The sequence below is a fragment of the Desmodus rotundus genome, chromosome 4, assembly GCF_022682495.2.
Source record: "Desmodus rotundus isolate HL8 chromosome 4, HLdesRot8A.1, whole genome shotgun sequence".
Lineage (NCBI taxonomy): Eukaryota > Metazoa > Chordata > Mammalia > Chiroptera > Phyllostomidae > Desmodus > Desmodus rotundus.
In genome coordinates this window covers 88,585,768-88,602,718 of record NC_071390.1, presented here as the reverse complement: position 1 = coordinate 88,602,718, position 16,951 = coordinate 88,585,768, and the positions used below count along the sequence as shown (strand labels likewise).

General features: G+C 36.2%; 1 protein-coding gene across 1 annotated transcript in view; it reads right to left on the bottom strand.

Annotated features, from left to right (window-relative positions):
• Positions 1–16,951, bottom strand: part of GRID2 (glutamate ionotropic receptor delta type subunit 2) — a 1,366,498-nt gene that overhangs the window by 133,554 nt on the left and 1,215,993 nt on the right. Inside the window, exon 14 of the mRNA XM_024574830.3 lies at positions 5,321–5,487. Coding sequence (XP_024430598.1) covers positions 5,321–5,487 — 167 coding nt within the window. The remainder of the gene's footprint in view (positions 1–5,320; positions 5,488–16,951) is intronic.

Here is a 16,951-nt window from a genome sequence, read left to right as displayed (position 1 = left end):
TGATGAGCAAGAATTAGCATTGTTAAAATGTCTATAGTACCCAAAGCAATGTGCAGATGCAATGTAATATATGTCAGAATGCCAACGCATTTTTCATAGAAGTAGAACAAATAATTTTAAAATGTATATGTGAACACAGAAGACCCCAAATAGCCATAGCAATCTTGAGAAAGAAGAACAAAGCTGGAGGTACATACCACCCAGTGTCAAACCATACTACAATGTTATAGTAATCAAAATGGCATGGAGCTGGCATAAAAACAGATACCTAGATCAAAGGAACAGAATAGACAGACCAGAAGGAATAAACCCACACCTACAAGGTCATCTAATGTACATCAAAGGAGGCAAGAGTGTAAGATGGGGGTAAGGACCCTCTCTTCAATAGAAGCTGTTGGGAAAACTCAACAAGTAGCACAAAAAAAAAATCAGACCACTTTATTATATCATATAAGAATAAACTCAAAATGGGTAAGAGATTTAGATGTAAGACCTGAAACTTTAAAGACCCTAGAAGAAAATATAGTCTATAAACCCTTTGACATTGGTCTTGGTAATTTTTTTTTTGATATGTCTCTTAGGGCAAAAACAACAAAAGAAAAAAATGAACAAATGGGAATGACTGTTAAACTAAAAAACATTTACACAACAAAGGAAACCATCAACAAAAAGGCAACCTGCTGAATGGGAGAAGGTATGTGCAAATGACATACCTGATAAGGAATTAACATGCAAAATATATAAAGAACTCCTACAGTTCAAGATCAAATAAACAAACTGATTAAAAGATGAGCAGAGGACATAAATGGACACTTCTCCAAAGACAGCATACAGATGGCCAACAGATACATGAGAATATACTCAGCATCACTAATCATTATGGAAACGCAAATCAAAACCACATTGAGATATTACCACACACCTGTCTGAATGGCCAACAACAATAATTCTACAAACAATTGTTGGTGAGGATGCAGAAAAAAGAGAAACTTTGTATTATGTTGGTTGGATTGTAAATTGGTGCAGTTACTGTGGAAAACCTTATGGAACTGCCTCAAAAAATTAAAAAAAAATAGAAATGCCACATGACCTAGCAATTCCACTTCTAGATATCCATCTGAAGAAATCTAAAATGCTAATTCTACAAAGGTATATGCACTCCTATGTTCGCTGTAGCATTATTTAAAATAGCCAAGCTATTGAAGCAACCTAAATGACCATTGATACACGAATGGATAAGATGTGGTACATATGATGGAATATTACACAGTCATACAAATAAATGACATCTTACCATTTGTGGCAACATGGATGGCCCTAGAGGCTACTAATGTAAGTGAAAAAGTCAGACAGAGAAAGACAAATACTAAATAATTTGTCTTTCTAAATCTAAAAAACAAAACAAAGGAACACAAAACAGAAACAAACAGATACAGAGTGCAAATTGATGGTCGCCAGATGCGGTGGGGTTGGAGGAATGAGCAAAAAAGTGAAAGGGATTAAGAAGCATAAATTGCCAGTTATAAAAGTAGTCACAGGAAGGTAAAGTACAGCAAGGGAATGTCGTCAATAATATTGTAATACCTCTCTAGGTGTGATGCCAGATGGTCACCAGACTTAGAGGGGTGAAAACTTCCTAAGAGACAGAAATGTCTAATCACCATTTATACACATGAAACTAATATAATATCGTATATAAACTGCAACAAAGAAATAAATTTAAAAATTTGGTGAACAAATAGTGTTGGAGAACTGCCAACATTACCCACCACACTGGTACTCTGGCCCATCTATCTAATGAGATATACAACTACTTCAGCATCTGAGGCCAAGTCACCTAGTATTTGTACAGACCAAGGAAAAAAATTTCTATCCAGATCTGTGGTCATATACATTATAGTACTTTCTGGTCCTTAAAAGTTATTCCGTGTGTGTCCACTTAGATACAGCTGCGCAAGTAAGTGTATCACTATAGCCTATGTCTCCAGTGCTTAACCTAACATTTGCCAAAGCTCAGGCCAATCCACTCAGTGTATATAGTTGTAGCATAATAGTTGTTCACTAATACGTGCGTGTATAAGTGACAAATGTACAACATTTCATAGGATTGTTTTGAAGTGTCATTAAAATATATAAGCATATAAAGATGGCGGGCAGAGAGAAGATCATAAATGTAGTTACATATCACTATATAACATTTACTTTTGGATATTAACATTATTAATATTAAGTTACTGTGATATCTTATAAGTAGTAGTATAGGTAGGAGTCACCTGAGAATTAATTAACCTTTACTTACTAAAAATCACTCTGAATACTGTCATTTTCATGTAAAATAATCACAAAAGCAATCAATAATCTAGTTTATTTGGTGACCCAGACAAGTTGATGTATCATAGCTGTTTCTAATAATTTCTAAAGCATACTACAGTGATTAAATTTGATTGTCTTTGTAATTCTTCAAATCAGTTACTAGAAGAAGGGCCTCTTTCTCTAATGGCTCTAGCAAAAGGGAAATACTTTCCGAATTCAGGAAAGGAATTTGGGTGACAGATTAACGTAGCACTTGTGCATAAAGAGAGGAGTTGGCATATCCGTGATTGTCAGATACTGCTCCTTTCCTGGCTCTCTCTTCTTCCAGAGGCACAGGGAAGGAAGATGTAGAGTGTCATTATTAAGAAACTCCACAGAAAGAGACAATTTAAATTGTCAACATCTATAAATGCAAATCAAACAAAAGAAGAACAATGCTCAATGATTAATAATTTGCAGCAGTTCCCTGGAGTATAAGTTTGGTCAGAATTAAAATCTCTGTTAGGTAAAGCAATACAGGGATAATGATAAATGGAACCCTTCATGTGATTTATTAAGTATTTCTTTAATTGCTATTATGTTTACATATTGATTTTACTGGCTTCATTTTTTTTTGGCATAAAAAGACCTAGAAATTGGGTCTGGAAACAAACTATTTTTGTAGTGAAGAAAAAGCCATTAAAGAATTTTTTTCTTCTCAGTTTTCTGGTTCATGTTAAGATCCATTAAACTCTTCTCTGGTCTTCCACTGTAAAACCCTAGTTATCTCTTTCATTCTATTATGCCTGCCACCCTCAGTTCCAAGTTCCTAAAATCAGTGGTGTGCCTCTTAACTTAGAAGCATCTCTTCCATTAGTTCCTTCCTCCTCATTTTCCCTTACCCAGTCTAGACCAGGCATTTGTTATCTCATGCCTTCCTGTTTGTTCTAGTTTTTGCCTACTTGAATCCATCATTCTTATCAAAACAATCTTAACCTTCCCTTAAATATCATCTTTTTCAATTTATTCCTGGGCTCCAGAACTAGACAATAGCTTCTTGTAGCTGCTTGTGACCTACAATATGAATTCTGAACTTCAAGTTCCTTTCAAATTAACTTCATTTCCTTATTCTTCCCAGCAAATTCTTCTCTCTTCTACTTCTATTGATTTCATTGTTTGTCCAAGAATCATCAATTTTTTTCAGTTTAGCCTAACTATTCTCTACTAATCCATCAAGGTCAAGTTCAAGGCTTACCTCCTCTGGAGAACTTTCATTCATGCTTCCTTTGATTAACCCTTTATTTTGCATGGTATTCACATCTTTCAGTATCTCAACTACACAGTTTAACACAATACAAATAAGCAATGCCAATACTGTATATAAGTAAATGTCATTAGTTTATATGCATGGGTCTTACATTTCCAACTAGACTGCACATGCCTAGCAGGTAGGTTCCCTATGACATACTGATTTTCCAGTTTGTTTCCCTTAGAATCTACTCATCAGTCAAGGTACTTAGATTGACTAATCATTATCTATACCTTAATATTGTACTTCCCACTTTATGCATATTTCATTTTTGTGTTATACTTAGAACTTTTAAGAATTACAAAGGACCATTAGTAGATTGTATCACTGTTCATAATTATTTATTCCCATCTTCCCCTTGTGTGGAATACATGTACCTACCCCATTGAGTAGATCTTGGCCTTGGGCCCCTTTAATTAGTGGTTTGTTGGCAGATGTGACATATACCACATCCACGCAAGAGGCACATGGGGCACTGCAGGTTTCTATCAGCTTCTTTTACAAGGGCTCTTTGCGACAAAAGCAGCTTCTCCCAGCGAGGACTACTGCTCCAGCCTAGGCCTTGGAATAAGAAGCTGCATAGAAAAGACCTGCAGCTGACCCACAACTTGGAGGAGAACTTACCAAGTCACAGCCCTTATGTTTCGTGACTGAGAAATAACTTCTTCAAAGTCACTGGTATTCTGGGGTTTTTTTGCTACATGGAAAAGCTGACTATCAGAAGACCTGAGGGTTCATCCAACTTCCTATACTGCCGGCAAGGAGAGAGGCCAGGATTTTTGGTGAGCCAAGGGAAGGGTTATAACAAATTCTGACTTATTTTTACTTCTTTTTATACACAGAACACTTTTTTCTGTTGTTATTCTAGAATTTAGAGGAATGCAAATGCCACTCAAATAGTTTGACATTTGCGGCATTCATACTACCCGGAGCTGCCCTCCGGGTCTGGCATTAGCTTTTAGAAAATACATAGAAGAATACTAGAAAATAAACAAATTGTACTATCGGTGTCAGATGGAAAATACTGTTACCTGAAAGATACTACTCTCTCAGGTCCAAGTCTGTTTGGTAGCAGACAGAACAGAATGCAGTGATCTTTTGAATTCCGGTCAGGCCCCAGACTTTCATATATATCATTAATATTATATATAGATTTTAAAATATTCTTTATTAAAAACACAATAGAAAATTCTGATTTGAAGATGGTTATAATTTTTTTATTAAACTATCTTCCTAATTGTATGAAGTCTCATACATTTTGACACAAAGTGATAGATTGCAATAGTCTTATCCTTTTGTTTTCCAAAATTCGGGTGGAAAATCCCTATCTTTATGTGCTTCGGTACATCAGCACTTTAACTCGGTCCTGAAGTTTACGTTATTATACAGTGTTCTTAGAAATAAATTAATTTTGTTAACTATGACATTTATTCTTTAAAAATTCGGAGACTAAATCGCTCGATTAAATTCTAAAGAGATTATTAACATATTACTTTCTTTTGTACATCAAATTTTTTGAGAACATGTTCAGTGATGGGAAAAATAATAATACTTCAGTACATGTTTTAGGAAATGAATGTCATATAACCATTTTCTGTTGTCATTTATTATGCTTTTTCCAACAAAGAAAATAAAATATAGTAAACTTAGTACGATAATCAGGTGGATTTTCTTTTTCTGCATTTCCTGTGTTTTTATTTGACCTCACGCGAACCCTACCTTTGTGAAAACACATCGCGGTAAGGACTGCCGTGCTGCAGTGCAATCCCGTAGCCCCGATCAGCGACCGTGTTCCCGACGGTGTAAAAGGAACAGTCCGGGTCATTGATAGCCACATACTCCAGTACGGCTGCATCCCATACAAAAGCGTAATTTCCATATTTTACCTGAAAAAATGTGGAGAACAAAAAAATAGAAACTAGGAATTAAGGTAGAAATATTAAGTTATATAGACATGGTAACAAATTGCATTAGCATATATTTAATTATGCAAAAAATAATAGAACCTGTATTTCTAAGCACTTATTCTGAATGAGAATTTGGCTTTTGGTTAATTTATAGCTCTGTTCTCCTAGACACTTGATAAAATTAGAATGTTAACTATGTTTTCAGGCAAAACTGCTTTATAATAAAATGACCCCTGTGTAGTAAATGTCACCTGGACTGGGAGAAAAATAAACAGATGAAAGAAAGCCATGTTTTGGAGCTTCTCTAAATATAATAATTCTTGTAATTGGGCCTGTTTATATCTTTTAGTGGTTATTTTTCTGTCTCTCAGAAATCACTCATATCCTCAGTTGCAAATTTATTAAAAATAAAAAGCAATCTTAATTAAGTTTATTTAGAAAATTATTATATAAAAATATAAAGCTTAATGAATTCATTAAATGAACAGAATGGACAAATAAAATAAATATAAATACAAATAGCTGAAATGATGTCGGCAAGATAGGGGATTAGGAGATCCCTAGATTTGTTCCCTCACAGAAACAACAATTAGACAGCAGTCCATGCATAAAGCACCCTTATGAGTCTTGGGATCCAGGCTGTGAAACCCTGGTGGAGTCTAAGACTGGGGAAAACCCCTTTGGGAAGGCAGGCCCATACCCCAGTGGCTGACTGGACAATTGTGGTTCTAATACATTCCCAGAAACAGCCCTGTCTCCCTGTGGAGCTGGCTCCAGATCTGTAAAGGTACAAGGCAAGGATGGTCTGTTACTACTTCTATTTAAAATAGTCCTTGAAGTGCTAGCTAAGCAATTAGATTAAAAAAAGAAGATCCAAATAAAAAAGGAAGAACTGGAATTATCTCTATTTACAGGTGACACAATTACATGTGTAGGAAATTGTAGAATTCTGGTCAAGATGGAGGCATAGGTAAACATGGCTTGTCTCCTTACACAACCACATCAAAATTATAACTAAAATATAGAACAACCATCACTCAGAACCATCACAAATAGAGTGGAATGGAAGACAGACAACTACAGAATTAAAGAAAACACATCCATCCTGACTGATAGGATGTGTGGAGAAGCAGAACAGGCTGGTCCCACATCCGTGTGTTGTGGATAAAAATTCAGGATGGATATCTCAGGAGTGAGGTGTGCCAGCAGCACACCAGGCCCCCAAGCCCAGGGCTCTGGTGCCAAGAAGATAAATCCCCATGACTTCTGGTTGTAAAAACCAGCAGGGACTGAGTCAGTGGAAGAGACTTCTGGAGTCCCAAGCAGTTCCCCTTAAAGAACCCACACATGGACTTACTCAGACTCACTCCCTCTGAACTCCAGCACGGGGGTAGCAGATTGAAAGGCACCAGTGGCATATAGGGAAGAACTGAAGTGTCTGGCATCAAGGCAGGAGCTGGTGGACAGCTTTCTCCCAGACAGAAAGGTGGGGAGAGGCCACTGTCCCTTTTATGAACCCTCCCCCCCAAACAGTCAAAGAGCAGGCAGGCAGGGGCCATATATGACACTCCATAAGCTTGGATAACACTGTTTGACAGACCTTGGAGAGCCCCTGAGCCTCTGTCCCACCCACCTTAAGGACTCAACCGAGTTGTTAACAGAGATTTTTCCATATAAATGCCTGGTCATAGCAGCTCTACCTAATACATAAAAACAAACACAGGGAGGCTGCTGAAATGAGGAGAAAAAGAAACATGGCCCAGATGAAAGAATTGATCTAAACTCCAGAAAAAGAGCTAAACAAAATGGAGATAAGTAATCCATCAGATGCAGAGTTCAAAACACTGGTTATAAGGATGCGCAATGACTTTAGTGATGACCTCATCAGTATAACAAAGATCCAGTCAGAAACAAAGGATAAAGTAATTGAAATAATAATTTACAGAGAAACAACAGTAGAGTGGATGGTGAGAATCACATCAATGATTTGGATCATAAGGAGGCAAAAAACAACCAAACAGACAATAAAAAGAAAAAAAATAATCCAAAAAAAACAAGGATAGTGTAAGCAGCCCCTGAGACAACTTCAGGTATTCTAAGATTAGAATCATGGGGATGCCAGAAGAAGAAGGGAAAGAGCAAGAAATTGGATATCTATTTGAAAAAATAATGAAAAAAAAACTTTCCTAATTTGGTGAAGGAAATAGACATGCAGGTCCACGAAGCACAGAGAGTCCCAAACAAAGTGGATGAAAAGAGGCCCACTATAAGACACTTCATAATTTAAATGCCAAAGGTTGAAGATAAAGAGAGAATCTTAAAAGCAGCAAGAGAAATGTGGTTAGTTAACTACAGGGTAGTTCTCGTAAGACTGTCAGCTGAATTCTCAAACGAATCTTTGCAGGCTACTAGGGATTGTCAAGAAATATCCAAAGTCATGAACAGCAGGGACCTCTGTCAAGATTTCTCTACCCAGCAAAGCTATTATTTAGAATCAAAGGGCACGTAAGAGCTTCCCAGACAAGAAAAAACCTGAAGGAGTTCATCATCACCAAACCACTGTTATACGAAATGTTAAAGGGAGTTATTTAAGAAAAAGAAGATCAAAACTATGAACAATAAAAAGGCAATGAATACATATCTATCAACAACTAAATCCTAAAAATGAACTAAGCAAACAAGAAGAACAGAGATGCAAAATAGCAGGATACAAAGTCAATATTCAGAAGTCAATGGCATTTTTGTACACCGACAATGAAATAACATAAAGAGAAACTAGGGAAAAAGTCCCATTTACTATAGCAACAAGAAAAATAAAGTACCTAGGAATAAACCTAACCAAGGAGGTAAAAGACCTGTACTTGGAAAACTATAGAAAATGGATGAAAGAAATTAAGGAAGGTACAGACAAATGGAAGTTAATACCATGTTCACAGATTGGAAGAATTAACATAATTAAAATGCCCATACTACCCAAAGCAATTTATAGATTCAATGCAATGCCTATTAAGATACCAGTGGCATATTTCAGAGATGTACAACAAATATTGCAAAAATTTATATGGAACCAAAAAAGAAGACCCTGAATAGCCTGAACAATCTTAAGAAAGAGCTAAGTAGGAGGGATCCAAATACCCAATATCAAACTATACTACAAGTCCACTGTAATCAAAACAGTCTGGTACTGGCATAAGAACATAAGTAGATCTACTTATCTACATAAGTAGATAAATGGAACAGAATAAAGAATCGAGAAATAAACCCAAGTCTCTATGTTTAATTAATATTTGATGAAGGGGGCATAAGCACACAGTGAGGTAAAGACAGCCTCTTCAATAAATGGTGTTGGGAGAACTGTACTGGTCCATGCAAAAACATGAAGCTAGACTGCCTACTATACTACAAACCAGAATAGATTCAATATGGATAAAAGACTTAAATACAGATTGTGACACCATAAAGGTCCTAGAGGAAAACATAAGCAGGAGAACTTCAGATAACCCACATAGCAGTATTTTTACCCATATATCTCCTACTGCAAGGGAAATAAAGGAAAAAATAAACAAATGGGACTACGTCAAACTAAAAAGCTTCTGCATGCCTAAAGAAACCATCATCAAAATGAAAAGGGAGCCAACCGTACGGGAGAACATATTTGCCAGATACCTCAGACAAAGGTTTTATCTCCAAAAAATATAAAGAACTCTTACAACTCTACACCAGGATGACAAACAATCCAATTAAAAAATGGGCAAAGGACCTAAACAGACACTTCTCTGAGGAAGACATACAGATGGCCCAGAGACATATGAAAGGATGCTGAACATCATTAGCCATCAGTGAAATACAAATTAAAACCACATTGAGATATCACCTCACACCTGTCACAACAGTCATCATAAACAAATCAACCAAACCACAAGTGTCGGCAAGGATGCAGAGAAAAGGACACTAGTGCACTGTTGGTGGGAATGCAGACTGGTGCAGCCACTGTGGAAAACAGTGTGGAATTTCCTTATAAAACTAAAAAAGGAAATAACTTGACCCAGTGATTCCACTGCTTGGAATATACCCTAAGAATCCCAAATCACCAATTCAAAACAACCTATGCACCCCAATGTTAATAGTAGCACAATTTACAATAGCCAAGTGCTGCAAACAGCCTAAGTGCCCATCAGCAAATGAGTGGATCAAAAAATGTGGATACATTTAGAGAATGGGATACTGTGCAGCAGAAAGAAAGAAGAAACTCCTACTTTTTGAGACAGCATGGATGGAACTGGAGAGCATTATGCTAAGTGAAATAAGCCAGGAAGTGAAAGACAAATACTATATGATCTCACCTATAAGAGGAATCTAATGAAAAAATAAACTAAGAAACAAAATAGAACCACAGGCATGGAAACATGGTAAAGACTGAAATTGACCAGAGGGGAGGGAAGGGATAAGGATGGAAATAAGGGGGAGAAGGTCCTAGGCAACGAACACGTATGAATGACCCATGGACATGGACAACAGTGGGAATTGACTGTGGGAGCAGGAGGTAGGATGGGTGAGAGAGGACAAAAGGGGAAAAATTGGGATAACTGTAATAGACTAACAATAAAAAATGATTTCAACAAATATATCTATGTAAATAGATATAAAACACATCAAAAAGATAATAATTTGAGTAAAAACTTTATTTACAATAAATATAAATACCTAGAAATAAATTTAATCATAAATGACTAGGGACTAAATAAGAAAATTTTAATACTTTACTGAATGAAAAAGATGAACTTGTTTTTAGGTAAGTTATATCATATTTCTAAGAGAATAGATGCACAATTGTAAAAGGAATGTCAGTTTTCCTCAGGTTATCTGATACTTCATACAATCTAAATAAAGTGTCTAATATTTTAAAATTTATTAACATCTTTAAGTAGAAGGAAACTGATGAAAGAGCAAAGAAATTTTGAAAACAAAAAATAATGATCAGAGGCTTAGAGTACCAAGTAGTGAAAATGTTATAAGGCTTAAAAATAAAACAGCCTAGAACTTGTCTGCAAGTAGAAAATCTGTGGAATGGACAAAATTATCTACAAAACTGCTAAAAGTATATAAATGTTACATGTAGACTATTTACAAAGATCCTAATTAAATTAGTAATGGCAAATATAAAATATTATTAAAATTAGACTGAAACAGGTGATTATTTCCAAAAGACCAACATTAAAACCTCTGTCAGATCCTATACAAAGTAAATTTCTTTAGTGTAATAAATCCTTTATAATAAAAGAGAACCCAAGGTTTAAAAAACCCATAAGACTAGAAAAACATACAAAACTATTTTTCTGATACTGAAAAAAGAGTGAGACATCTAAACATAAAAGTCAAGAAAAAATGTAAATAAATGTTTGATATATTCACTGCCTTTTAAATATGTATTTCTTAGACCAAGCTAACATCAGATAATCAATAAAACATTTTGCAAGAAATATGTTCTAAACACTTTAGACCAGTTTTCTGTGCTCAGTGGTTACTTAACATCTCCTCTTGGAGGTAAACCCCAACCAAACCATGAGATATTGAAACAGGCCTGCAAACCAAAAAGTCATAGGTTCGATTCCCAGTCAGGGCACATGCCTGGGTTGTGGGCCAGGTCCCCAGTAGGGTGTGTGTAAGAGGCAACCACACATAGATATTTCTTTCTATCTCTTTCTCCTTCCCTTCCCCTCTCTAAAAATTAAAAAAAAATCTTTAAAAAACAAGAAACAGATAAATTTTTTTTTCTTGAAGAAACCATTCCATGCAACTACTCACAGAGAGTCTACTGTACACCAGGGACTATGCTAGGTACTAGGGTTTAGTGCTTTTCAAAATGTGATGCTAATTTCAATAACATTAGAATTATCAGCAGAGTCTTATGTTAAAAATGTAAACTCCAGATATTATGCAAATTTACTGGATTGAAATAGTAGATGTTCAAGGCCTGGGGATATACATTTTGACAATTTTGAAAGTTGACAATCTTGACGGCTGATGTATACCAATTTTTGAATAAAATATTTTAAAATAAAATTACTAATATAAGCAGGCTTGATATAATTATAAAAACTGACAGATTCTTGGAGTGTTGGTACAGGAGAAGGGAAAATACTATATTTGTAGGTTTCTTCTACATTTATTACTTATATCCACTGGGTTATCCCTCAGTCATTCCCCTCCTTTGAACATTTGCAGTAATCATTGCAGAGGAGAAAAAATAATCTTCTCTTTACCTGTCTGAGTTCTTAGCTAAGGCTTCTGTAACAAAAGGAAAACAGAAGCTTATTAACGTGTATACCTCATGTGGAGATAAGTCAGATAAAAAATAAGTAACTCAAAGAGTGGCTTATAATTCAGTATCAAATACCATCTAAATAGAGAGGTGGGGGAAGAGGCCTCTTAGAGGGGAGAGTGGGTGATTTTAGGAAAACTGAATGGCCGTTAGAAGAATGGGTGGGAAGTATGGTGGTCTGCGCCAAAGTGTGTCAGGGTGTGGTGCTGACTTCTGGTTGCTTCTCCTTTGGGGAGAGTCCTTATTCCTTGGTTGAGGAAACTCCTGGGGAGGAAGTTTATGACAACTGGGTTTCTTTTATCTTTAAGCAAATAAAGGGAGTTCAAACAAAGCCTCTTTCTGCTTGCTTTTTTTCAAGAGCTTTACAGTTCAAGTTAACCAATATGCCGGAGGAGCATATTTTGTGGTAGCATTTTCTGTTACCCTTGATCACCAACTTTCACATCAGTTTTTAGCTAGCTGGGTGTAAAACCTACAGCAACGGAGATAGCAGTGACCTTGAAGCTTCCTCTAACAACCTACTTTGATTTCTGCTGTTTTCTTCTGTTTCAAACAACAACTCAGGTCTCCTGGATCCTCTTGCAGCATCTTTACAGCCCTCAGGGGATCTCCCTTATTGGGAACATACTGCTTTTCTGTTAGAAAAGTGTTCTAACATTGTTGATACTGCTTTGTGAGCTATAGAGCTCTATTTAAATGTACAGTAACATTATCATTGCCACTATATACATGTTTTCCAATGTTACAAAGCACTGTAAATGCATTTTTAAAAAACCATTAAAACATTGTGATCATAGCTGGTAGCAATCCCAATAAAACAGTGCATAGTAACCTAAGCTATTTTAGCTTTTAAAAATATCCCTGGCCTTTTTCATCTACTAAAACATATAATCACTGTCCTTTGGATGGTTTTTAGCATTAAAACTATCTAAAAATAACTTATCAACAAAGCCTAAAGTCACTTTTCAACAGAATACATAATTGAAGTTTTGGCACAGAAAATTTTCAATCCTAGGTGATGAATATTAAGCATTGTCAGCTAGTTTTTGTTTTTGAATAAGCAGCTGAGTTGTGGGCCACTGATTGGTTGCTGCATTCCATGCCAGCAGAGTCTCCACACCAGGTTGAACAGAGGTCAAGAGTGAATCTGGGAGCTCCCTGTCAACATGTTCCAGGCCCCATGTGCGAGGAAGGGAAAAGAATGCGAGGTGACATCTACCTCCAATATTATCAATCTCTGGTCCCCATAGGAGAGACACCAGAATGTTGTGATAATTGATGGACCATGGTAGCTACCAATGCTCACCACCTGTGTCCTCAGAAGAGTGCTGAGATGCCAATAGGCTGTGATAAATTTCTCATGGCTGAGATAATGCCAGGAGCTTAGGTTTATTCCATTTCTACCATAATCTGCCTCTGATTTTTACCTAACAATTATTATATATTAATTTTAAAATCCTGAAAATGAGTAAAGCGTGGGTCCCAACCCTCAGCTGCTCACAGCTCTGTAGTGGAGCTAAGTCAAGCACGTACTGCTGTGATACAAAGTGTATTATATAAGTACCACAAAAGAAGCTTGAAGTATTACAGTGGTTAAAAGAAAGGAAACTATTTTCATCGAGGGGAGTCGGGACAGCCAGCTCCAATATTCTGGCATCTGAAATAGTTGTACATGAAAACTCCAAATACTTAAATTCCTTATCATTAGTGCCTAGCTGACTAAACACAGATACCCCTTGGAGACCATTTCTTGTTCATGCACACTCTTTTAACCTTCGAGTTTTCTGCAATTTTCCATCTGTCAGGTGAAGAACTTTAAATATTCCATGTTATTTTCTCAAATATTTGCAATTCTTGTCAAGTACACTGAAGGATGGGAAAATGTATTTTCAAAATCTATGCCTGTGCTCCTCCCCATGCTATGGATTAGGGCACGTTTCTATTTGCTGCCGAATCCCGTTGTCCTGTATGCCCCTGCTCCAACACCTCTAGCATGACGTAGTGCTGAAGGGACTTTTCTTTACAAGTCATTAAGCAGCAGTCTCCTGCCATCACTGCAGAAGCCAAGGCCATACCCAAATAGAATTTCACCACTTTCATCACTATCTGTCATTCAGTGACTTTGGTTTTAATTAGGAAACCATATTCTTTCTCACACAAATCTTTAATTTAGCAAATTCCTTTAAAGCTCACTTCAAAATCTCTAGCTATGAAAAGACATCAATGATGATCCTTTTTTATTAAAAAAATTGATTGGGAACTATTTTGGAAATATGACATTTAAACTAAAGAGTAAGATAAGCTTTCCTCTTAGGAAGGAATATCCTCACTCTGTCTCCCATTTCATCCTCATAATAATAACTAATATTTATAAAATGTTTTTCACTCTTAAAAATGCCTTTTACACACAAATTTATTTGTTCTTCACAATACTGTGAAGAAGCTGTTATAATACCTAACTCATAGTAATGGAACTTGATAAAAAATTACACCAATTATTCCCTAACCAGTGCGACTCAGTTGGTTGTGCAAGAAATCATTGGTTTGATTCCTGGTCACAGCACATGCCTGGGTCGCAGGTTTGGTGCCCAATTGCAGCATATACAAGAAGCAACTGATCTATGTTCCTTTCTCATATTGATGTTTCCCTTCCTGTCTTTTTCCCTCCCTTTCTCTCTCTCTCTCTCTCTCTCTCTCTCAAATAAATAAATAAATAAATAAAATCTTTTAAAAAATTACACCAATTATTAGTGGTAGATTTGGAGTTTGAGCTCAAGACTATTTTTTATGCTTTTTTCATTGCATTAAAAATACATTTCTGGGACATATTTGCCATAGGAATGCAAAAAAAGTTTGAAATATGGTAATCTTTGTCTTCAAGGCATTGCCTATTTTGAGAAATATTTATGTAAGTAAAAATGATGCAGCATTGTATGTGGCAAGAGCCATGAGACATATGCTTTGTGATCACACTATCAAAATAAATAAGAGTTGAGTTTAAAAAAACAGGTTGCTTATATGTCAAAATCTTTGGAATGAGTGAATATCTGGTTTACATAATTCTGGACCCATGAAGCCTGTTGATTTTGTGACCATTGCTATCTAAGCATTTCTGATTTTCAGGATTAAGACCAAAGCAGAGATTTTTCAAATCAGAATAAAGGTTGTTGGGTGGAAATTTTTATGTTTTCTCACCAGACAAAATTAAGAGAAAAATGTGGGAGAAATAAATTCTAACCTTGCACTCTAAGCTGCTAACGTTTTTACTGTTTAAACTAATGGTCAGTGGGGGATAAAGTGATTGTGAATTATGGGTACAAAGAGTTGGATTAACGCAGAACAGGTCTATAGTGCCCTTCATAATTTACTGGCCACATAAGTCTTTAGGATGGGAATGCCTTTAATATTTATAACATATAGTTCTAGGTGGTGGCCTCTCCCACTTTGGGCAAAATAATAATTTAGCATCATTCATCAATTCTTCTAAATTTATCCAGCCCAATAAATTATGCCCAGCTCCAAATTTTGTGTTTAAGACTGAGTTTTAAAATATATGTGGTTTTGTTTATTGCTGTTTTCATTATTGGCCTTCTGTATTTTATCTGCTATTATTTTGAAATGTGAATTTTTGCTCCAGGACAGGCATCACAGTACACAATTTTCACAAGAAAGATATGAATGTGTTTAAAGTAAATATCAGCTTATTTATAAAATATCTTTTTAACTTAGAAAAAAAGGAGTATGTCTACCACTAAATCTTATCTTTTGCTTCTCTTTTTTGAGACTATTGGAATACAAATATTTTTTTAAAGGTTTCGAAAGCACTCTGGGAATGTGAAAAATGAACACCACTTTCTTCTCTCCTACTGAAACTGTTATTTTCAAACAAATGATGGTTAGGGTTTAAAAGATAGACATTACTAAGGCTTGGAGTTCTGTACAATTATGTGTGGGAAAGAACTGGTAATCTCTCCTTCAGGTTGGTTGAGTGCCTGAGAAGGCAAGCGGGAGCTCTAAGGAAAGGCAATGGAGAATCTAAATTTGGAGGAGTGTGTGGTTCATAGACATCTGTGGACCTTGAGTCCTCCTCCTCTCTTTCTTTATACTTGTCCCCATAAATATGTCTATTCTGTTGCCTTTAAATTGGCTGAAAAGGAGATGAATAAGTGGGCAGAGATCTCCCAGTTCTGAGTATGGGAGAGACCAGAAGGCTAGAGAACCCACAGTTTCTTCCAGGGGGCTTGGAAGAGGTATTTGTGAATCACTTTCTTCTGTACTACTAAGCCACAAGGACAGAAGACATTTTATCTTCTAAAATTAGCAAGACTGTCAATCCCTAAAGGTAATCTGAAAATCAAGCTTGAGTCCCCACAAGCTGACAAAAAAAATAACAACCCATACAGTGAGTGACACAGTTAGAAATGGAGAGATGAATCAGAACAAGCAGAGCACATCGTGGGCAAATAACACTGTGGTGAGAGTAAGATTCCAATTTTTAAAAGAAAAATAAACAGAACACCTACCAGATTCAACTGTGAGTCTAAACACGTCTGTGTGGCTACAAACTAAGAAATTAACCTCAATTTCTTGAACAAAAAATTGAACAGATTAATTGAAAGAGAAAATGCTCATAAAGGTCCTGCAGGGTCAAAATGAAGAACGAGGCTGACAACTGTCCCAGTTTGCCTGGGATGCCCAGTGGCAACATTGAAAGCCCTATGTCGAGGGAAACCTTCCTAGGAGGGAAAAAGTCCAGGTTTTGTTTATGGGTACAGAAGGTCAGGAGACAGTACAAAACAATGGAGCAGCTTAAAAGATAGGGGCTGAAAGTGACTATTTTTGTAGCACAGAGATATGATATAGATTATCTGCCTTCTGCAGTGGCTGTCACAGTTCTTCCCCCAGAATGCTTATGTTGGCAATTGTGACTTGCTATTGACAATAATGAAATACCCATTTTCTGTGTCGAGACTTAAGTGTGCAACCTAAGTGCATTGTAATCATGACTGTTGACAGTCCTTTTCATGTAGGTTGACTGTTGTTCTTGGTGCTAAATTAGCACCAAGATGATATTAATTTAACTTCAACATTGTTAATACTGTGATCATTTTTTTCCTCAAG